The sequence below is a fragment of the Cheilinus undulatus genome, linkage group 11 (genome assembly GCF_018320785.1).
Source record: "Cheilinus undulatus linkage group 11, ASM1832078v1, whole genome shotgun sequence".
In the NCBI taxonomy this organism is placed as follows: domain Eukaryota; kingdom Metazoa; phylum Chordata; class Actinopteri; order Labriformes; family Labridae; genus Cheilinus; species Cheilinus undulatus.
In genome coordinates, this window is record NC_054875.1 from 41,705,485 (window position 1) to 41,727,972 (window position 22,488).

Here is a 22,488-nt window from a genome sequence, read left to right on the forward strand (position 1 = left end):
CTCCTCCCTCGCATCCTGTGAGCAGAAAAGAACTGGAAAATTTGTGTCCGACATGTTTACTTGAATCTTTATTATAGGTCCTGAAACCAAAGTGTTCTTTAAGAACATGTTCAGGATACTTCAGCATCCTCGACTCTGTGATTCAGGACGAGTCCACTGAGGAAGTTTTGGAACTAGATTACATTCAGAATATAACGAAAGAAGAATCCACATTAGAGATCATGTTTGTTCACACAACAGGTGAATATGATACAATATGGCACGAAACAATATAATGCGATATGATACGACATGACAAAAACAGGACGATATGATATCATATGATAGACGAGGTATGAGGGACTCCAGGTAAACAGGAGCAGTTTTAGTGACTGCTGCATTAGCAATGATTAGAATTTTGAATCTGATGCAATGCAGATACACTACCATAGGGTACAGTTGGATATGATACAATACTATAACATATAGTTCAATACGATATGCTACCATACAACATGATACAGTTTGATACGATACATTATGCTACAATATGATAGAGCTTGATACGCTACGCTACCATAAGATATGATATAGTTCTATACAATACAACATGATACAACAGGATAAGTTTGATATGCAACAGTTGGATATGATACAACACAATAATATATTAACCTGACACGCCAGATTGATTTGTTTCACACATCCATCTGGAAAACCACTCATAGGCAGCGTTTGAGAAAAGGCAGAGCCTTTGAAAAAAAACTCACTGGGTGATTGGATGAACATTCTGTCTGTCACATCTTTACGGGCCAATCAGAGCAACAAAACATGTAATGTAGCCGCTACCGAGCTGCGCCCCTACCGAAGGACTCCACAGAGAACTGCATAACGCGAACCATGGCGACCGTAGACATGTCAGTACACTTTTGTCATTGTTTAAAAGAAAACAACTCACTGCTGTTCTTTGTTCTTCTTTTAAGGAATAATTGTTGTCAAGTTCTGATAAAACTGGCGCTTAAGCAGCATCCACGCTAATCTCTTCTGCCATAATTGCTCCGGCCTCTTGTTGTTGCTTGTATATGTCACGACTCAGTCGTGCCCGAAAGTAATGCTCCTCGTCACTGATTGGTCCTGTCATTTTCTAACCGGGCCCAAACGGCTCAGATGGGAGTTTTGCAAGATGGATTTGCCAGTGAGAAACACAGAAACGGGTGTATCCATCTGCTGTGCAAGGTTAATAAGATACAGTTTGAAATGATAATGCTACAATACAATACAATACAAATAAGTTTGATACTTTACAGTTGGATACAGTAGAGCATAACATCTCTGCTGCAAAAAAAGGATTGAACTGGTATTTGGAGAAATACTGCGCCTTCTGCAATATGAAATTTGCAGGATGCTTTATTGCAATTTAATTTAAATGTTTTGTTAATTGCCCAGCCTAAGTATCACCTCAGTACTCAGAGCTTAAAGTAAACTTTAATGAATGTTTTTAATATTACTTTCACCTGATTATAATAGTCCTGTATGTTATCCACCTTTGATAAATGAAACAATACAATGCAATATGATACAGCACAAAACATCACATTATGAAGTGATGTAATACACTTAATGGTACCCAAAAGGACAGCAAAGATTTATTTTACAGTGTTAGAGTTTGCGCTGAGAGACAACTTCCTGGAGCTGGGATTTTCCTTCATAACTTCAGGTTAAGGAGTTGCCTTTGAGCCAAATCTGATTGACTCCCCCTCATATTGCTGGCTGCTGTGTTTGCACTCTGTTCGCATTATTCGATTCAGACATGAGATATGGTGTGGAGGATGTTGAATGACTCACTCCAGCACCGGCCGGCTCTGTCTATTACATTAAACGTAGCACAGAGTTTGGTGCCAACTGGAGCTGGACCGTGCAGCTGTAGGAAACAGCTGTGACGATGAGCGAGAGATCAGCCAAATATTATGAACCGTTTCCGCTCTCAGAGAGGGTCAACGCCCTTAAACTCTGACACACATCAAATTACTCTTGATGGAAGACAGTTTTCACTCTGAGCACATGTAACTGTGTAAAGCTGTAGTGTTCTCAACTGTCTTTCATCTAAAGGTTTAAGGAGATTCTGCATTTTCAATCAAAAAATTTTATCAGCCGTTGATAGCATAAGGCACAGATTCAGATAAAAAGCCAAATGCTGAACATCGGCCCTGATAATTGGGCAGGCCATTAATTCTTTGACCCCTAACGAGGACACCATTTTCAGGCTGGCTGAGCTGCAGAAAGAGTCATTTCACGAGGCGACAGCTCAGAACATGAGTCTCTTTTAACTCAAGGACAAACCAATTTCCAAACATATGTTCCCTTTAAAACCCGTTTATGTGGATGTATAATTTTTTTCATCTTTTAAATAGGATGAGCCTTTGAAACGTATAGTATATTTCTTATTTCTGAGTAAGTCATCTCCATTAAAAACCTGCATGAAGAACAATGTGTAGCAGTTATAGTTTTTAATGTGCTGAGTTAGGACATGCTGTTCTTCATCCAAGACATCAGGGAAGTTACTGTGACCCACCTATAAATAAAATACGAGCCTATTAGGTCTTACAACTCATCTGGATCTGAACTTGAGAAGGACAGAGAGAAAGAGAGAGACCTTAGAAGGATTTTATTATGCATTAGTGGATGAGGAACATTTTTAATTATTGCAGACTGAGTGCGCATAAAAAAATGATATGCAATAAAATGTTTTACAGGATTTAGATTTGCAATTACAGAAAACTGAGGATACAGAAAAATATAAATCAATACAGCAGAGTTATTTAGAGAAAGAAAAATAGATGTGGTGTAGTTTAATGCCCTCAAGACACACTTCTTGCAGTCCTTACTAGCCTTGTTTCAAGTAATGATGTCTGCTCCTTTGAATTATATATCTCATGCATTGAATAACTACCAAAGATTGTCCTGCAAAGCTCCTTGCCACTGAAAGTATGAGAGCCCTAGTTCATCTGAATAAATAACTGTGGTTGCACACTTCTGAAAAATACATTTCCTCTACAATAAACAAAATATTTGAGCATAGAGTGCCCTCTACTGGAGTTGTAGGAGCATTACACCCTAAACTATGATAGTTTAATTATGTACTGACCACAAAGAAATGCTGAGGCATAAATAAAAATCAAATATATAGATTGCTGGTATTCTTTGGAGGAAAAAGAAATAGTTGAAATGAATGATCCCAATAAATAAGATAAGCTCTCCCCCAGCAAATGTCAAGATGAGAACAATAAACCCTAAACTCAGTATAGCATCATTAAAAGTGCCTCTTGTTTGACCTTCCCTGCTGAATAAATATCAAATTATTTCAAATGACGCGTCCTCAGTTCATTCTGCTGCCTCCTTTGGTTATAAAAACGTCTCCAAGTCTGAATCCAGATAACAACGATAACATAGACTTTAGAACGCTCCAGATAAAGCAGTACATTTTATTGTGCATCGTTTTTATTGCTATGATTGGGGATTGTAAAGAAAAAGTGATTCTAGAGCTTTCCTGCTTCAGAGCAATGAGTTGTGAGGAGATAAACACAGAAATACTTGGGTGGTAGGGGTGGGAAAGGGGTCATCCCTCAATCTCATTTCATTTTTTGTGCCTTCGCTCTTATGATAGTGTTCATCAGCAGAATTTAGTATTAAGATGCTAAAACAACATCACTCACTTTTTGAAAAGCCTCTGTCATCATTGCAGGGAAGCTGCATGTGTGAGTGCTTGTTGTTGATGAGGTAGCATACTGCATTGGTTCTCAACCTTTTTGGCCCACAACCCCCAAAATAAAGGTGCCAGAAACCGGGGAACCACACAGCCATTTATTCATTCATTTGTGTAGTAAATAGCCATCTTTAAAAGAAAATAACTTATGTTTAAAACATAATTAAAATGGCTAAAATTGGTTAATAATGGCAAAACATGGTGTAAAAGGTGATGAAATTGGATTTTTAAAGAACATAAATGCTTTGAAAGTGGCAAAATTGGATAAAAGTGGCAAAAAATGGTCACATAAAGTGGTAAAAGAGGGTTAAAAAGTGGTAAAAGGGGATAAAAAAAGTGGATGAAATGGCTCTCAAGTGCAAAAAAATTGGTGGAAATTAGGTGGACTGGGATGAAAAATTGATATAAACTGGCAAAAATGGGTTAACTGTGGTGAAAATGGGCAAAAAGGAGTGTAAAAAGTGATTGACAGAGGCAACAATAGGCAGAGAGTGGCAAGAATTGGTTTAGAAGTGGTAAAAACAGGCAGAAAAAAGTGATGGACAGGGTTTAAAATTGACAAAAATGGGTGGCAAACGTATTAAATTGGCTAAATTGGTGTTAAAAAGTAATAAAAAAGGATTCACATTTGGTCAAAGTGGTGTAAAGTGGCAACAGTGTTATTTAAAAAAATATATATATTTTTGACATCTGGTGAGCCCCCCAAGGGAGTCCCAACCCCAAGGTTGAGAACCACTGGCATACTGGATAGCATCATCTTGGAGAGCAGGAGTTCGAGATAGCAGCAGCAAGAAGCTTCAAACATTTTAAAACGTCAGTGTGAGAAGCTAACATTAGATGTTGCTGGGGCATACTCATGGATGCCTGTCCTTCTCACCCATTAATGGTCATTTTATACTGACTTATAAAACAAACAAACATACAAACAAAAACAACAAGTGTTGTCTGTGTATAGTCTATGACAGTTTGTTTGCTTAATGTGGGAACAAGTTCTTACTTCAAACTTTAAACAGCAAAGCAAAACTATAGAAATTATGATGTGGTTTACACACTTGGTTTGAGTCTTAGCTGCAGATTGTCATTTCTATAGTGATGCTACACATACACATAGTTCAGGTTTTCACTTTATTTTGCCGCAGTACAGATCTGAATATTTAAAAAACCATGTTTAAGTTGGCTGACTATTAATAAAATAAATGGTGCTTACCCATGTGCTCGCTGTGTGTCAGCCTCCTCACTTTAGTCTCTGGTGATTTAACAGAAACATCACTTTGTCAGGTGCTTATAAAACATGCTGATAAATTGCATACTTACATCATATAACCTTTCATATTTTCACTGTATTCATTGGCATGAAAAAAGTAGTCCTAATTGACTTTTAGAAGAAATAATTGTTGCGTGATAATCAACAAATATTAGGAAAGAAGTTTCTGATGCAGGCTATTTAATGGTAAACATAACTGGCATAAATATAGTTCATAGTCTTGTGTCAGTAGACTCAGTTTATCAATGTGATATTATCTGTATGACAATAAATGTTTGATTGATCGTGCCCAGCCCTCATGGCTTTATAAGACACCAGACACACTACTGCAGTGTTTGAATTTGATTTATATTGCAGCAATAACAAAGCTGCATGATCTTTCTCCAGCTCACTAATAAACAATACATTGTACCTTTCCTTCCAGGCTTTGTAAATATAATCTGCTATAACAAAGGTCCCTTTTCTGACACTGAACAGTAAATATACTTTTTATTTACATTATGCCTTTTTTGTGCAAAGTTGAACTTACAAAAATAGGGGCTAAATATGCAGACTGAGCAGAAAGATTTCCTTTATAAGCAATAGCATATTTTTATCACGCTTAGCAGTAGTTATCTAAAAGTGCAATATATATAAATCTAAAATACATGCATATTTCTGAAGAGAATAACCAAATAAGTCTTTTCTCTAGTTCACACTGAGTAAAACTTTCAATTTCCCAGTTTGAAATTCACCAGTGAGGCATACTAACTCTTACCAGGTGGTTCTTGTTGTTTTAAAAAGTGAGATAAATAATTTCCCATTTCTAATATCATAAGTTCACCTTTCTCTTCTCGTATCTAGTCGATGTTCGGTGGCATCAGTTCTCCTACTTCCGTGTTTACATCAATGCCCGCGCTGATTGGCTGTTTTAAGAGCGCACGTGCAAACAACCATTTGATTTATTTGCGTTGGGGCCAGTCTCTCGGCTAGCTCACTAAAGAACGTTTTATTATCAAAACAGCCAAATAATTGGGGTTTCTCAAGCGCTAATCGTAAAACATTACAGCATGCATTGAATTAGCTAGCCAGCTAGCAAATTAGTAAGTCATATCAGATAACTAGGCAACTTTGCACCAAAGTAACAGCTAAAATATATGCAAATTAAAAGCCAGCGTATCTTTATCCTCGATAGTTATAATAATATTAGGTAGTGTTTCTAATCAAGGAATCATGTATTTGGCCTTGACAGGTGAGAGAAAACTGAGAATTAAAAAATAAAAACACTGTTGGAGGAATTTTTGCCCTAAAACATTTTTCTTTTATTTTTCTCCTACTTAAATTCTGCTCTTGTTCTTATAAAATGTGTGCATTTCTTCTTTCAGTACTGACCATTTTTGTCTTTTCTTTCCAGGCTAGATTTCTGAAAGCAGGTCATGATTCACCATTTTGTAATAATGATAACACATGAGAGTTCACTGACACTTAGAATGTGATTGGTTTATTCATTTTTTGAAAACAAACCATAATAAACAATCTCATGTCATAAAATCTAGTAATTTTTCTTTTACTGTTGCAGGTTACCATTCGTCTTTAGTCATTAATTTAACCTTGAAATGGTTGCAAACTTTTGCTTAACTGATTAAATCAGCTGTATCTCTCTTCCTTACAGGTGTAATCTGCAGGACAGCTTCCTAAACAGGGTGGGCATGCTCCTGGTTCAGTTCTGCATCATTATATCCATCAGTAATATTTTGTTTTCGGGAGGACACACAACATCTCAAACAGGAGGTTGGCACCTGTCAGTGCAGTGTTCCCTGTTGAGGAAAAAAACAAAAAAAAGATGATGACTATATTGAAAACTCTAAACTAATATTACTGAAATAAGGTGTAAAAACTACCTGTGGTGTCATAGGGTGGGGACACCTCCACAAGATCACATCCAACAAGGTTTAGACCACGGCAGCCTCGGATAATCTCGACCCCCTGAATCCAACCATGAGAAAATTAATATATCAGGAAGAAGGGAGAGAAAAAGTTATAAAAAGACAAAGTTTGTTTCCAAGTTAAACTTGTGGAAGCTCATTCTGAAAGATTAAAGCCTGCTTCACTGTTTACCTGTATGGGAGTAAGGCCTGCTATCTCTGGTGTGCCCGTTCCAGGGGCAAATCCAGGGTCAAGAGCATCGATGTCGAAACTGAGATAAACTGGGCCGCTGCCCATCTGAGTCCTGACCTCAGCCATGAGAGGAGCCAGAGATTTGAACCAGCACTCCTCCACTTGTACCACACGGAAACCCTGAACAAAAATACCCAAAATTAAGAAAGTTAATGGGACAATATCTCAGACTCTCAAACAAAAACTAATATTTTAAAAATGTCACTGACTAAACAATGTATCTCATCAGTTCAAACACTTTGTCCAGTCTTAATTAATTCTGCTATTAATTTGCTTTTTTGTGGCTTTGTTTTTTAAATCTATTTTGTATTGTTTTTATCTGTATGTTCTTAATGTTTCTTATTCCCTGGTTTTGTTTTTCTAAAGCAACTTGAATCTCCTTATGCATTGATGGTGCTTTTTAAATAAATCTGCTCTACCTTATGAATTGAGAGAACAATAATAAATTACACAAAAATCTTTGCATGTATTTGCTTAAGTCCTTCATTCATCTTTTATCACCATCTTTCAGTCATATCATTCACCTAACCTACAGTCAATGCTGCACATGATGACAAGCTCTTTTTTGTGGCATTATCGACAGAAAAAAAATCTTTTTTTTTCTTAGAAATAATGATGCTTGTAATATTGCAGTAATATTACCTGTGCCCGGCTCCATTCATATGAATCAGGAGAGTATCCTGTACCCCGCAGGCCGATCTGGACCACTCTCTTACAGTCGAGCAGTCCCTCCTCAACACAACGTCTGAATGGAGTCCCGTGTCCGATCTTCTCCCCCAAGACCACATCACTGGTGTCTGCATGAGCGTCCACATGGATCAGACCCACCGGGCCGTGCCTGATAAGTTATGACACACGAAAAAGGTGCAAGTTCACAGAAATTTTGAGCATGAAGTTAATCTTTAGTTTTCTTTTCTTAGATTTGAAAATTTGTCCAAACTCTTACACTTTTTGTTAAATATTGAAGGGTAAACATACGTCTTATCAACATCCTACAGTCTGGTTAATATGCTTAAAAGTTCATCCTGCAGCAGAATAATACAGTTAATATGTAACAACACAATAATAATGTTAGATATTCAAGGTTTGAAATCAACAACAAAAAAATTTTTTTTCAACTGAAAAGTAAAAAATAAATGAATGATTACAGATATGCCCTTTTTTAACATCCAAAAATGACAAATTGAATTAAAAAACAGTTCTTAGATCCTCTTTATTATTCATGACGGGGATTTCCTGCATATTTCGAGTTTTTTAATTGTTGGTTAAAAAAAGGGTCTCCAGATTCCTCTCTGAGCATCAAAAACTTTTAACAGGTACTTTTGGGCTTGTGAGAATGTGGGGGAATTATTATTGTTTTTTTTAGTTTTAGAAATTTGGGTGGCAAATTCCCTTCAACATTTTGCTGGTTTTCAAGGAATTTTTAGGGACTTTTGATGTTTGGGGGAAATTTTCCATGGAATTTAGGAAGAATTTATCTGTAATTTTTTGGGTAATTTCACTATAAACTTTAAGTAAAATTTGCTTTAAAATTTGGGGCAATTTGCCTGAAAATGGTCAGGAATTCTAATGAAATTTTTGGTGAAAATTTCATGCTTATCTTTAAGCTTTTTCCAGAAAGATTTCCTGAAATGCTAGGGGAACATTTCAGGACATTTTGGGGCCCTTTTAAAGGGATCTTTGGGATTTTACTTAGAGCTGATGTTAAAATGTTTACATTTTTTGTATTTTTCATTAGAATTTTATTTCTTAAGTTTTGGGAATTTGATTTGAAATCTGGAAATCTTTTCCTGAATTTTCATTGAATTTTCAGGGACTTAATTGGATCTTTGGGGGAATCTTTTTTAGGAAACTGTCAGTGGAATTTAGGTGGACTTTTTTTGGAATTAGAAATGTTAAGTGAAATTTGCTTTAAAATTTGGGGCGGTTTGCTGGAAATCTTTTCAGGAATTTTTGTGGAATTTTGGAGAAAATGTAATTTTTATCTTTAGGCTTTTTACAGAAATGTTTACTGAAAAGCTTGGGGAGTATTTGAAGATATTTTGGTGTATTTTGGAAGAGAATTTCATTGAAGTTTCTGGTAATGTCGTGAAAATTTTTGACCATTTAGGGGAATTTTTTTATGATTTGGAACTCTGATCATTTTAAAGGGAGTTTTCAAAGACCAAGAACTTTTAATGAAAATTTTACTTCATGCCAGGCCTTACTGACTGAAAGGCAGGGCTGAGGTTTTCTACTTATCAGGTCCTACTGATCCTAAATAAGTGAGAAAAACTAAAATGCATTACAAACAAACGTTTGGGGTTAAGGGAAAAAAATAACTTGATCTAAATATATTATATTTATTTATTAGTTTATTTGACATGGGCCATGCAAAACAAAACTGTCAAGCCAGAGTTAGCTATAACGCTAATTTTCATCTGTGGTCCCTGGGCATTTTTGCACAGTAACAGCAGAAGGGCCTCTTACTTCTCAGCAACAGCCTGCAGGATTGGATATGCAATAGTGTGATCACCACCTGCAAATAGATTCCAAAAAAAATTCCACAACTATCTTTGTTATACACACTAAAGATTTAAATAAATAAATAAATAAAACATAAAGTATTTCTCCTTTTTTACCCATGGTGAGAGGGATACATCCAGTGGCCAGGATCTTCCTGTAGGCCTCTCTGATGCGTTTACAGGTGTCTTTCAGGTCGTAAACATTCACATTGACGTCCCCGATGTCTGCCACCATGACAGACTCGTACGGTGCTGCTCTGGTGCCGCTGTTATACGCTCTCAGCAATGCAGACTCGGTTCTGATCTGCCTGGGGCCAAACCTGCAGACACAAAAAATAGAATTTTAATCCAGTAGTTATACTGCAAAGGGGTCAAATTAACACCAAAATACATTTATTTTTGGTCAGTTTTAAGGTACCTGAATTCCACAAACATAATTCTGTGCTGCAACTTGTTAATACACAACACTTCTCAGGGATATGCTGTAATTTATACGCCACTAAATTCATCCACAATAAAGTTGCTTTAAAAGACTTTACTTACAAAACCCATAAAAAGTCTATACAAATGAAGGATTGTTTGAGAATAAACATATGTATTAGTTGTTTAAACTGTATTTTTGTATTTCTTGTTGATTTTATGGATTTCAAAGACGTGTCTACATGACTTGGACAAGGACTACAAGCCATCGGTCTTATAAAGTTGTTCTATAAACCACAAGTGTTGCTGGAGCTCTTTGTTTCCTTCCAGATGTTACTCATCCTCCATGCACTTTGGTTAGTGAAGGTGTGCCAGAAATACCGACTTCAGCTCTCATCTACAAACAGGTTTTAAAGTTGGCTAAAGCCAGTGGCCTATTGCAGGGCATATTAAGTATATACACGTACTTTTTAGTCACTATATCTTTTTCTAAATCCTTTTGCACGTCATTCAGTCATATACTGTATTCTGTTCTAGGATGGAGAAGAAGCTTGCCTTACTCTGCCTCTAACTGGCTAGTCCTTGTTCTTGCCTTCACTGGTTGGTTGATGCAACTGAAGCTGGTGGCACCACTTTCTATCAGTCTGCCTCCATTATAATTTTACAGTAAACTTTACTACCTGAAATCAGGCAAGAGAAGTTTAGTGTCAGTGCACAAAAACAAATATAAAGAGTCATCTATGACACAAGATGGGTCACTAAAATATGTGGGGCATGACTTAAGCATATACCCACTTCTGCAGGCACAGCTACACCACTGGCTGAAACTATAAATGCTGCGTTGTAAGGCAGACTTTGAACAAGTGAGTGAGATCATAAACTCATAGTGACTTCAGTCTACTGAGGTAATGAAGCAAGTGGGAAATGGGTCAATGATTGCTGGACTTCACTTATGACCTATTTGCAAAGCTGCAGGGTTGCCCCCTGCTGGTTATTTGGAAGAATGCAGGTTTTATGATCTTTGCCCAAGGCCTTCATTAATTTCAGATAGTGATGGGAATTTTGGCTCTTTTCAGGGATCCAGATCATTTGGTTCGGCACAGGGAGAAGAGCCGGCTCTTTCGGCTCCCAAACAGCTCCTCATTCAGGTACCAGTTATGTTCATTTGACCTGCCAGATTTAGCAATATCATGACATTTGATTGATATTTGTGCTAGTATTTTACTCCAACTGTGCTAAATTTTTTGATCTGATGAAAATATCATGCTATTATTTTTGTACATATCCCCCCCAAAACATCTTGCAGGTCAAATGAAATCTGCTCACCAGCTGGGCTGTTTGACACACTTGATATAAAATATTCATGTTAAACCATCAAGCTTGTGTCCCTAATGCCAGATGCCTATGGAAGTGTGTGTGCAAAAGATCATTCCTAAAAATCACATAATAAACAAACAACATACGAATAAATAGTAAAAGTAATAGTTATAATGATTTAAAACGGCTGTCAAATGGGATCCGGCTTTTCTCGTTCACATGAAAGAGTTGGCTTTTTGAACCGGCTCGTTCACAAAAGACCTACCACTAATTTCAGTCTCTCTCTTATTTTGAGAGGGAAAATAGAATAGCTTTTTGCAGTGCAAGCAGGCATATATGCTTATTTTGTCCTATATGAAATATTAAATTGAGCTCATTGCATTTTTAGAGTAAATAATATATTTTTTAAAAGCTTCAACTGCAGATTCAATGAGCTTATATCCCTCTGAACTTATTTCGCTGTCTCCTGTTCATCGCCTGTCTTTACTATACAAATCAATAGCAAGTGTAAGTAACATATGATAATGAGTAATCAGTTAAATATAAACTAGTTAAACACTTAACAGGAAGTGCAGTCTGATTCTAATTTTAAAATACCATGTAAGGAGAGGATTCGCTCTATAAATAAACTATATTGCACATTTATCGGTTCTAACAAATAGTACAAATACTTCCAGTGTCCAACTAATCAAATATGGAAGTTTAATCTGATTTTATTTTGAAAGGTTTGTGTTCTTTTCAGCCATGACGGTGGTAGATTTACCAGGGAGTTAATCTGATTTTATTTTTAGAAGTTTTAGCACTTGTGTCCGATGTCTGTGAGAGTGGCCATCAGAAATAAATGGTCTGCAGCCAGACTGGCTTGCTTATTTTTTACAAGGTCACTTATTTAACAGGGCATTGGTTTCAAGAATGAGTGCATGCTTGAAGATGTTTCTGTACTTATTTCAACTGTGTTGTTTTGTCCCTTCTTTTATTTAATTGTGCACATCATACCTCTGAAAGATACCTTGGTCTTGGTGATTTTTTCTTACTGAAATCAAAAATATATTGAAATATGAATACATAAATAAATACAGTTAATAGTACACATATTTTGTACTTTTCCCCTAAATAAACAAAATGGCAATAAATTCCCCCTAGCCTCGAAAGAAAGCTACCAAAATTCTTTTATTCCTACGGCCATAAACATCTCAAATAAACAATAAGCATACCAGGAAAATGTGTACAAAAAGTACTTAAATGTATTATTCAATACTGTCTAATTTTTTTCTTCTGTTTTAACCATCTTTACTCTGTTTTTAGAAATGTACTGTTTTTATATAATTTATTTGGATTGTGTGTTGCACACCTAAGACAATTTTCTTTCATAACAGACAATAGTTTTCTGAATCTGAATTCATCAGCAAAACAGATCTTATAAGACACAATGGTATGATTTGCTGTAGAGCAGGGCACCGACCTAAAACTTCCGTAAATACTAATTTAATTTTCTAAAACATCTTCTATGTAGTTTCTACCACTATTGTAAAATTAACGCTTGGAAATCTTAAATATTTTTTAAATGTTTGACTGGCTAATGATAAATTTAAAGCTCCCACGTAAACCTTTTCAGATTTTTGCGAATTGGCGCCCCCCTTGGACTGAGAAAATTAACTTAGCACCTTTAAAAACATAGGCTAAGCACTTCAATAAAGTGATAGAATATCTTAATGTTTGCATACCTTGTCCTGTGCATGTTTCTCTCTTTCAACAGTTAAAACCACGGTCTTTTAAATTCTACTTCCGACACCTACCATGTGCAGCAATTCTACGTAATAAAACCACTGTACAGCAAGAGTAATTCCAACTGTCCCTAAATGTACAGAGAAGTCCGTTACATTGAAAACCCTCACAGGAGCTTTAAAATACACTTTATAACCTTTGAAATCTTCAGTTGAAGTGCTGTCTATTCCTGCTACAAGTTTCAGTGTGGCCTAATTTCAATACTGACTCTACTACTGTAAACATGCACATTTATAAAGCTTTTAGAGGAAAATGCACCACCTTGCTCCAGGTCTGTTGGAGGTCCCGGTGTCTATAGGGACGCCGATAAACGCCGCATCGAGCCCGTCTGCTGTCTCCTGGTAGGGTAACTTGGCCATGGTGGGGATCCCCGACACCCTCGCAACAAACTCGGCGCTCGGAGGAACATTGAAGCGGCTCCCTGAACACTCTCGGGTAAGACTTCTGCACAAACTTCGACTATCGCTGCACAAAATTAAAGCTTTCCCTGTACCAGGAGAGAAAATGTCTGCTTTCGTTCCTCTGAAAGACGAAGGAGTGACAGTGCGAGTTAAATTAATGTTCCTGAACAGTGCAAACATGTTCGCTGGTAGTTTGACATGGAGCTGCTGACCAGCCACTGACACGATCCCCTACTGATACTTCAGGTAGAGCAGTCATGGTTGTAACTTTCAACGTTTCACAGAGGAGAGGGAAAAGGGGTATATTTGATTAATATTTGATACTTAATATTCAATATCCCATTTCTGATAATCAAAGACATTTCCAGCGAAATCACGTCACTCTTTAGGTAGGGAGTAGACCAATATTTTCCACTTTTATTCATTGTCCGTGACTGTGATTTAGAAAAGTACAACACTACTCTGACCATGAAGGCAGCATAGGTCCATAAAACAGCAGGTGGGAGGGACAGGAAAAAATACTACAGAAGAGAAAAAAGTATATAAAATTAAGTTATAATGCAAGATTTTTTTTTTTACGTACAATAATGTCAAAAAATATTTGCCCTTTTCCCATTTTTTTATATTTCTGATCTTCAAACAAATTTTAATTTTAAAGATAATCTGAGTTAATACGAGATGTAGTTTTTCGATGATGATATCATTTATCGAAAAAAAAATTCTCTTCTTTACTTCTCTTTTACTTTTTCTTTTCTTTTTTTTTGCTCTTCTAATCTTTACTTTTTGGATGGTCTATGGCGCTGTTGTTTTGGGGGTCACAAGCTAAAAAGTTTGGGACCCACTGTTTTAATCCATTCAGAGGTGGACTTGCTGGTATGTTTTAGCTCACTGTCCTGTGTGAAACCCAAGTGTGCTTGAGGTCATGAACTGATGTCTGGAGGATTTTCTGGTAGAGACCAGGTTCCATCCATTATGGCAAGTGGTCTCGGTCCTGGAGCAGCAAAGCAGCCCCAGACAATCGCACTACCACCACTATATTTGACTGTTGGTATCGGGGCATAGCCAGGGATTTTAGCTTCCAGAAAGAATATCACACAAGGCCCCCCTTCAGCAACAAATGTGTAATTTTTACAAAAAAATTATGCATTTAAATGTATGTTTTAACCACAATTTCCCTGTTTATGAGGAATATTTTTAATATGGTTAAATTAAATTCACTTACATTATTTTACAGAGCTGCACCACACCATCTGGACGTTTTTAAGGGAGGAGGCCCCCCCACCCCCCCAGTAGTGTATTTTACTCTATTTGATACAAATTTCAGTCTGTTGACTGATTCATTTAGACACTTTTGATTCAATAATGACACTAATTATCCATCCATTTTCTATACTGCTTATCCTGTTGGGGATTTTATTGAGACAGTGGTTCTCAGTGTTGGGGTTGGGACCCTATTGGGGGCCGTGAGACACTTACAGGGGGATCGCCAGATGCCTTAAAAAACTAAATATTTTTGAAATGTTTCTTTCCTGCCCAGTCTTGTCACTAGTATTTGCCACTTTTCATCAATTCCTACAGCGTTTGGATCCATTTTTTCCTCTTTTTCACACAGTTTTACCACTTTGCACCAATTTTACCAATTTTAGCACATTTTTGCCACTCTTAACCAAATGTTGTCAATTTTAAAACCTTCTCACCGTATTTTTCTGCTTTTTTGCCAGTTGTAAACAATTCTGGCTATTTTCCACCAATTCTTGCCTCTGGTGACCCATTATTTCCACTATTAACTCCTTTTTACCTGTTTTTGCACCCATTTCTGCCCATTTTAACCACACTTCACTATTGGTAATGCCCATTTTTGCAAGTTTAAAACACTTTCTCACTTTTAAAATCCCATTTCAGCAAATTTTCAACAGATTTTTGCCACTTTTGACCTATTTCTGCCACTTCTTAATCCTATAACCATTTTTTGTGCCCGATTTTTGCCACTTCAACCCTGTTTTGCAATTTTTTGCAAATCATTTTTAACACTTCTAACCGGTTTCTGCTACTTTTACACCCCATTTCACCACCTAATCCACCACTTTTTTCATCATTTTTACCCATTTTGATTGGATTTACATTTTTAAGATGGCACCAAAAAGATATTTGTTGCTTTATTATTCAGATTCAGTGTAAAACATGGATATCACAGCTTAACTTTACATGATCATGGTTTTGCTGACCCCATGGGCCCCCAGCTTGGCTGGGCTCCAGGAAGCTCTCCCTTTCATCCCCCCCTTTATGAGCGGCCTTGTCTGCACGTGACTATTCTTCAGTATGCATGACTGTCCAACCACCTACAGGTACGGTGGGGGTCCCCGGTCTCTGGCACCTTCATTTAAGGGGTCGCAGGCTGAAAAGGTTGAGAACCCCTGCTTTAAGAAATGCTGGTTTTATGTAACGGCATGCTCACGTTCTAGAAAGTTCAACTGTTGTGACAGAATATTTCTTGGGGATCATTAAGATGTTTTGGCAAATATGAGACGAACCTTTCAGGAAAGATGCGCTTGACTGTAGCCAAGCCTTTAGGGCTTCCGTACTTAGTGACGTTATGCACGTACATTTTATTTTCTTTGTGTCCCACAAAAGTTTATTTTTATATCCAAGAGCTTAATTCGTTTTCCTATTATCGCTTACTGTATTCTATTTAATTATTAAATTAATTTATTTAATTAATACGCTGTAATTTGCATTATGTATCTGCATTCTTACACGTTATAATTGATGTCGTAGGCTATTATATAAAAGTATCTGTCATGGATGTGAAACAGTTACTCTGTGCTGCAGAAGGGGGGGTGGGGGTGCAGTATTTTTTGATTTTGTGAGTACTGCACTTGTCGCCCTGTAGAGGCAGACTGTGATACTCCATCAAATCCGCTTCAGACGGCGCTCACCTCAGACCAGGACACATCACACCCGAGCTTGTCACGTTACATTGCATAATATCGACAAGCCATCATGGTAAGTGCGACCTTACGACATATTTCTAATACTAAATTTACAGACTTGTAGTTTGACCTAAATTCAAAGGGATGACGAGGATAAGCAGGTGTTTCTGAGGAGATGTAGCTAACGGTATGTTAACATTATGTCGAGTTATACCTAATAGCAGAGCCTGCTGTTGCTGTGGAAGGAATATTTTTGATATCTTCCCTTACGGATAAGAAAGTAGGTTTTCACGTGGTTTCATAGCCTACATACCTGCTCGAAAAACTCCTAATCCTCCCCTTCATACCTTCTGTGAATAAGCTTACACTGTGAGCACTGTTGTAGATTTATTTACCAGTTCATCATCGTGTCTGTCTCTTTCTGTAGCCTCTTTATGGAGAAATAAAGCTGTTATATAAGTATTTCATCAGTGATATTTTTTCAAGAGACTTTTCAATCTAAAATGGCAAAAATCCTCCAGCTGTCTTTGTGTTTAAAATAAAGAATCACTTTGGTACATTTCCATTTATTACATACTATAAATTCATTAGATAGTGCTGAATTTCTTTGTGAAAATTGGGCTTTTTAAAGAGACAGCTCACTGCAACATGTCTGACCTAGATAATCCTCTCTCCCTCCAGTAATCCCATGCGCAATAGACACACTCTTGTGTCGCAGCAGAAAAAGCATGGGCTCCTGTACAATCATGCAAAGCCTCAATTGGGAGTGCTTTCTCAGAAAATCAAATTCATTTGCAGTTTTGTGTGCATCATTCAGTCGTTCTTCCAAGAAAAGGCTATTAAGGAGAACTTGGCATCAAAGTGTGGAAGGTTTTAATTCTTGCCCTGACAAATAGCTTCTTTTTGTCCATTTTAATTAGCAGCAGTCATGGAAAATCTCTTTCCTTATTAGCAGTTCAAGGTTCAGCTCCTCTCTAATCCAAATCTTCTTTGTCTTACCCCCCTCCAGCGTGAGTGCATCTCCATCCACGTTGGTCAGGCTGGAGTCCAGATCGGCAATGCCTGCTGGGAGCTTTACTGCCTGGAACACGGGATCCAGCCGGATGGACAGATGCCCAGCGACAAGGCCATCGGAGGAGGAGATGATTCCTTCAACACCTTCTTCAGCGAGACTGGAGCTGGAAAGCACGTCCCTAGAGCTGTTTTTGTAGATCTGGAGCCCACTGTCATTGGTAAACTCACATAAAACACATCCAAAGTTGGCTCATGATTTAAGCTCGTCAAACACTAAGATAATTTGTAATTCAATCCGTCTCCTTAGATGAGGTTCGCACTGGGACCTACAGGCAGCTCTTCCACCCTGAGCAGCTGATCACCGGTAAGGAGGATGCTGCCAACAACTACGCCCGAGGGCACTACACCATCGGCAAAGAGATCATCGACCTGGTGCTGGACAGGATCCGCAAACTGGTGAGCAACTAGATATAAGTCAGTTAAATTTGAATAGCATGTCATACAAAGGTCAACTCAATGTGTGTGCGAGAAAATAAAAACAAACTAAACAAATGCAAATGCATTAAAAACATTTGATATGAATGGAAAATATAAATAACAGTGGACCAAGGCCTGAACCTTGTGGCACCCCACAACTGATACTCAGAGTTTCAGGTGAGAAATTGCCAAATTAAACTGAGTAATTCTTTCCAAAAAAAAAACCCAATAAAAGCAAAAGCAATAAACACATTAGATATGAACAGCATGAGACATTGTTTTTTTCTATGATGGAACTAAAGGGAAGCACGTAAAGGCTGACTAACAGTGGACCAAGGACCAAACCTTGTGGCACCCACAGTTGATAATAACAGCTTTACATGAGCAGTTGCAGAATAAAACTGAACATGTTCTTTCCAGTCAAACAATGAAAGCAAAAGCAATGAACAATTTAAATATGAACTGTGTATCACATTGTAGTTTTGCAAGATGGAAAAAAGGGCAAGCATGTAATGGCTGAATAACAGCGCACCAAGGATTGAATCTTGTGGCGCCCATAACTGATTCTGAAAGTTTCAGATGAGAAGATGCCAAGTTTAACTGAAAAGGATTTTTCCATTAGATGTGATTTAAACCACTGAATGACAGATCCTTATTGTCCAATGTAATTGTCCAGTCTGTTTAGTAAGATGTCATGGTCAACTGTGCCAAAGGCGCAACTGTAATCTAACAATACCAGGATGGAGGGTTTGTTTAAATAACTGTTGAGTTTTAGATCACTGATAACTTTGACAAGTGACGTTTCAGTGCTATGACTGACTCTAAATCCTGATCGGAATATGAAAGAACAATTCCAGGCAATTCAAGACATTTTTATCCATTTCTATCCCTGTCAAGGCCGTACTCTTTGGTATATTATCACCAAGACCCAATATAAATTCACCATGAATGTACAATCGGCAACTATAACAGGGAAAAACACATTTAACCTCCAGAGAGCCTGCAAGCAAGTATGAGGACAGTACACGCAGGCTTTCCTACAGCACAGTCATAATTTCTGCTATAAGAATCTTTTAGACAATTGTCTAGATTGTCCATTAATGGTTATGTAATTTACTTGGAATAATGGCAGAATTTGCTATAAAATTTTCAGGAATTTTTATGGATATTTTGGGGAATATATCTTGGATATTTCAAGTATTTTCTTGGAAATCTTGGGATATGTTGGCATATTTTGAAGAGTTTCATAAGACGTTTTTTGCTGTGGAATTTTCAGGCATTTTCATGTGTATTTGGGAAATGTGTTTGTTGCTTTTGAGAAATGTATCTGGATTTTAAAATTTTTTTTAGGAATTTTGAGGAAAATTGGAATTTATATTTGATGAATTGGGGGTTTGTATTGGGAATTGGGGGGCGGTGTCCTTGGAAAGTTTCCAGCTTTTTGAGGGGAAACTTCAAGAAATTTGTTAGGAGGTTTGGGGGAATTTTCATGGAACCAAGGGGAATATATTAGTACATTTTTTATTTTAGGCAGAATTGCTTTAATATTTTGTGCAATTTTTTAAATGTTCAGGAATTTATATGTTTTTGGAGGGAAAAGGTTGTAAGAATTTTTAGATTTTGTGGTAAAGTTTAACTGAAACATTTGGGAAATATTTGAAGAAATTTTGGGGTACTTTTAATGGAAAACTTTAAAAATATGTTTTAAAACAAATTCACTGAAAATTTACAGTGTCTTTGACATTTTAGAGAATTTGTGTTGATAATGGACAGCATGTTTGTTCAAAATGAATTCCTTTACAAAGCTAGGCTGAGTTTTTACACTTATCAGGTCCTACTGATCCCAAATAAGTGGGAGAAACTAAAAATACATTCCAAACGGCTCAGGTCTCAGGAGGTTAAAAAGGCAGAAAACTTAGGCTCAGATAGTTAACAATGTCTTTCTGGCCTAAGAATATAATAAAATGACACTTTAATTATGTCTTCCTGTCTGTTCCCAGGCTGACCAGTGCACCGGCCTCCAGGGCTTCCTGGTTTTCCACAGCTTCGGAGGTGGCACCGGCTCCGGTTTCACCTCCCTGCTTATGGAGCGTCTATCTGTCGACTATGGCAAGAAGTCCAAGCTGGAGTTCTCCATCTACCCGGCCCCTCAGGTGTCCACCGCTGTGGTGGAGCCCTACAATTCCATCCTGACCACCCACACCACCCTGGAGCACTCTGACTGTGCCTTCATGGTGGACAACGAGGCCATCTACGACATCTGCCGTAGAAACCTCGACATCGAGCGCCCCACTTACACCAACCTGAACAGGTTGATCAGTCAGATCGTGTCCTCCATCACTGCTTCTCTTCGCTTTGATGGTGCCCTGAATGTTGATCTGACTGAGTTCCAGACCAACTTGGTGCCATATCCCCGTATTCACTTCCCCCTGGCTACTTACGCCCCTGTCATCTCTGCAGAGAAAGCGTACCATGAGCAGCTTTCAGTAGCTGAGATCACAAACGCCTGCTTCGAGCCAGCCAATCAGATGGTCAAATGCGACCCTCGCCACGGCAAATACATGGCTTGTTGCCTTTTGTACCGTGGGGACGTGGTTCCCAAAGATGTAAACGCTGCCATCGCCACCATCAAAACCAAGCGCTCCATCCAGTTCGTGGACTGGTGCCCGACTGGTTTCAAGGTTGGCATCAACTACCAGCCGCCCACTGTGGTTCCTGGTGGCGATCTCGCCAAGGTCCAGAGGGCCGTGTGCATGCTCAGTAACACCACTGCTATTGCAGAGGCCTGGGCTCGCCTGGACCACAAGTTTGATCTGATGTACGCTAAGCGTGCCTTTGTTCACTGGTATGTGGGTGAGGGAATGGAGGAGGGAGAGTTCTCCGAGGCCAGAGAAGACATGGCCGCTCTGGAGAAGGATTATGAAGAAGTGGGAGTCGACTCCATCGAGGGTGAGGGAGAGGAGGAAGGAGAGGAGTTTTAAGAAGATATAAAAGCACAAAAACAAATGATTTCATTTGTTCTTAATTACATTCCAAACAGAAATGTTTGGTTGTGTTCAGAGTAAAATTGTTTACATGCCAATTCTGCTCTGTCCTAAATAAACATGCTGTAACTTAAAGCTGTTTTTCTGTTATTTTTTCAGACCTTATTGCTATTTTATTATACCCAATGGTGGGTAAACTATTGGTTGAGTTACCCCAATTTACATTTATAATTACTTTTAATTTATTAAACAAATCTGCAGCTTTCATCATGAAGTACAAATAGTAATGCTAAATTGAATCTGTGCAATGCAGAATTTAAGCCAAATTAAACTGTTTTATAATGCAATGAACATAAAGGTTTATGGCTATTTTAGAATATTTACTAATATATGTTTTTTATACAGATAAATTTAATGATGCATTTAAAAGACCATCAACAATTAGAGCCAAATAAATCTATTAATATATATCAGTAATCAAAGATGATCATGGAAGTGTTTGTATCTTTCATATTTTTGTGGCAGATTTTATTTTTTTTCCTCATTTTTACAACTTCTTGGTATTTAAAAGTAACTCAGAGCATACAGTATGTACAGTATGTGCATTCATAAAGTATTCAGACCTCCTTTGCTTTTTATTTTTCTTATGTTGCAGCCTGATGCTGCATTTGAAAAATTCACTATTCCCATCATTTACTCTGTCATGACAAAGTGAAAACAGGATTTATTTATTAAATTTTATTGGTGCAAATGTATTAAAAATTAAAAACTAAAATATCACATTGGCATGAGTATTCACACCCTTTGCCAAAAAAAGCACCTTCAATTTAGCTCAGAGTGGGAGTTTGCAAAAAACTTAATGTGAAAGCAAACATTCAGAGAAATGGGAGGAACCTGAGCTAAATGCCAAGTTTTAGCAAAGGAGCTGAACACTTAAATCAATGTGATATTTCAGGGTTGTTTTTATCTTTAATAAATTTGCAAAAAAAAAATCTGTTATAACTTCGTCATGATGGGGTACTGGGCATAGATTATTGTAATTTTATTGTTATTTTTTTTTACTCTAGCATCAGGCGACAACAAAATTGTAAAAGTGAAAGGGGTCTGAATGTTTTCTGAGTTTGCTGGATTTCTTTGTAACAAATTTAGCCAATGATGACCTTTACTCACTTTTGGTTCACCTCAATGTTTGCAGCTATTTTTATGCAGATTTGATGAATAAAACCATTTCCTTACAAGAGTTTCATTCCACTAAATATGTGTATTTCATAGAATGAAAGCCTACAAGGAGTCAAAATTCATTAAAACTGCAGAGAATTAAACTGGTTGATATCTGTTTAAAATATAGGAATGTCTCACAGCTGAACACAGAACTTTATCCTTTTACTTTCTTTGATCTATGGCTCTTTGCTGGCTTTCAGTTCCCCTTAATGGAAGCAGTATTTAATTTGGATTTTCTAATTCAAAAAAGTGGATGTAATTCAGGAGTATTT

At 37.4% G+C, this 22,488-nt stretch overlaps 2 protein-coding genes across 2 annotated transcripts; one reads left to right on the forward strand and one right to left on the reverse strand.

Moving 5' to 3' along the window:
• Positions 1 to 6,521: 6,521 nt before the first annotated feature.
• On the reverse strand, positions 6,522 to 13,807 carry agmat (agmatine ureohydrolase (agmatinase)). Its single transcript, XM_041799683.1, has 7 exons — positions 13,451 to 13,807; positions 9,785 to 9,987; positions 9,633 to 9,681; positions 7,806 to 8,001; positions 7,104 to 7,283; positions 6,887 to 6,971; positions 6,522 to 6,802 (listed from the first exon to the last, which is right to left on the reverse strand). Exons 1-7 carry the CDS (start codon positions 13,768 to 13,770, stop codon positions 6,729 to 6,731), a joined length of 1,107 nt encoding a protein of 368 aa, XP_041655617.1. The 5' UTR covers positions 13,771 to 13,807; the 3' UTR covers positions 6,522 to 6,728.
• A 2,675-nt stretch (positions 13,808 to 16,482) lies between these two features.
• Positions 16,483 to 21,130, forward strand: LOC121517706 (tubulin alpha-1B chain). Its single transcript, XM_041799682.1, has 4 exons — positions 16,483 to 16,593; positions 17,530 to 17,752; positions 17,842 to 17,990; positions 20,012 to 21,130. Exons 1-4 carry the CDS (start codon positions 16,591 to 16,593, stop codon positions 20,990 to 20,992), a joined length of 1,356 nt encoding a protein of 451 aa, XP_041655616.1. The 5' UTR covers positions 16,483 to 16,590; the 3' UTR covers positions 20,993 to 21,130.
• Positions 21,131 to 22,488: the final 1,358 nt, after the last annotated feature.

Bases quoted from the DNA above. Each gene is read 5' to 3' on its own strand.
- agmat (XM_041799683.1), bottom strand. From the start codon at position 13,770: ATGTTTGCACTGTTCAGGAACATTAATTTAACTCGCACTGTCACTCCT. The intron at 9,682-9,784 runs GTAAAAAAGGAG...ATCTATTTGCAG, and splicing joins ATGTATCCCTCTCACCATGG to GTGGTGATCACACTATTGCA. The intron at 8,002-9,632 runs GTAAGAGGCCCT...ATAACTTATCAG, and splicing joins CTGCAGGCTGTTGCTGAGAA to GCACGGCCCGGTGGGTCTGA.
- LOC121517706 (XM_041799682.1), top strand. The intron at 17,753-17,841 runs GTAAACTCACAT...CCGTCTCCTTAG, and splicing joins TCTGGAGCCCACTGTCATTG to ATGAGGTTCGCACTGGGACC. The intron at 17,991-20,011 runs GTGAGCAACTAG...GTCTGTTCCCAG, and splicing joins TGGACAGGATCCGCAAACTG to GCTGACCAGTGCACCGGCCT.